Below are 913 nucleotides of genomic sequence, written 5' to 3'. Positions count from 1 at the left end.
TATATAGCATTTCGTCACTCTCTAATTAGTCACCACCCCATTTCCTACTGCAGCGAGAACTCAACCCAACCTTTCTCGTCCTCGGTGTGTGCCAGCAACAATGACGTCTTCACCCCCAATCCCACAGGCCCTATGTTTATAAGCCTTCGGCCAAGCCCTATAATGCGCTTAGAAGTAGTCGGACGCTGCGAGTTTATACTTGTCAGTCTGTTTACGGTAGTGATTTGGCTGGGGATTGTGCTGCTGCTGCTCATATCACCTGACTGGACTGTCACCAGTGATGAGTATCCGATCAATGGATACTGCGATACGGTGACTGTGGGCAATCAGACGTACCCGTGGAATACCAATGAGACATGTGACTTTGCATGCTGGTCTGATCTTAGTGCGAGAGATATGGGTGAGGTATGTCATGATATATATATATATATAAGTCTAGCAATAAGTCTCAACTAGCATCTGCGCTGTCTTTCACAGCAATACGCTTTCCGCATATGATGATTGCATATGTTTTTATCTGGTCAAGTGTATAATCTAATACGCATACGTATAACCACACAGCCAACACTTGTACACTACTACAAATATGTTAGTAATCGCCTACGATTATTGTCTATGTCCGCATCTTCTCATCCACTTCAATAACCTTACAAACCATAGGTGTACGTATCGGCCTACGACGACTGTACTACGCAAAACGACGACCCGATTTGTATGAATACCAATGAGACTGGCTACTTGTACTCATGTCCGTACGATGGCGTTGCACTGAAAGACATGGAAGTGCTAACGGCTGGTCCCATTGCCGAGTACACCATCTCCCACTACCTTGACCGTCATGGTAAGTGTGTATGTATCTATGTTGATACATTTGTGTATGTAGGTAGAGTAAATATATATGTACATGTATTTA

General features: G+C 43.9%; 1 protein-coding gene across 1 annotated transcript; it reads left to right on the top strand.

Annotated features, from left to right (window-relative positions):
• Positions 1-660: 660 nt before the first annotated feature.
• On the top strand, positions 661-841 carry SARC_17405 (hypothetical protein; the record flags this gene model as incomplete). The annotated part of the gene is made up of 1 exon (XM_014288499.1): positions 661-841. A coding segment is annotated over one exon (181 nt), but the record flags the coding sequence as incomplete, so codon positions are not given.
• Positions 842-913: the final 72 nt, after the last annotated feature.

This window comes from Sphaeroforma arctica (assembly GCF_001186125.1).
Source record: "Sphaeroforma arctica JP610 unplaced genomic scaffold supercont1.10651, whole genome shotgun sequence".
Classification (NCBI taxonomy): domain Eukaryota; class Ichthyosporea; order Ichthyophonida; genus Sphaeroforma; species Sphaeroforma arctica.
This window is presented reverse-complemented; position numbering and strand designations above follow the sequence as displayed.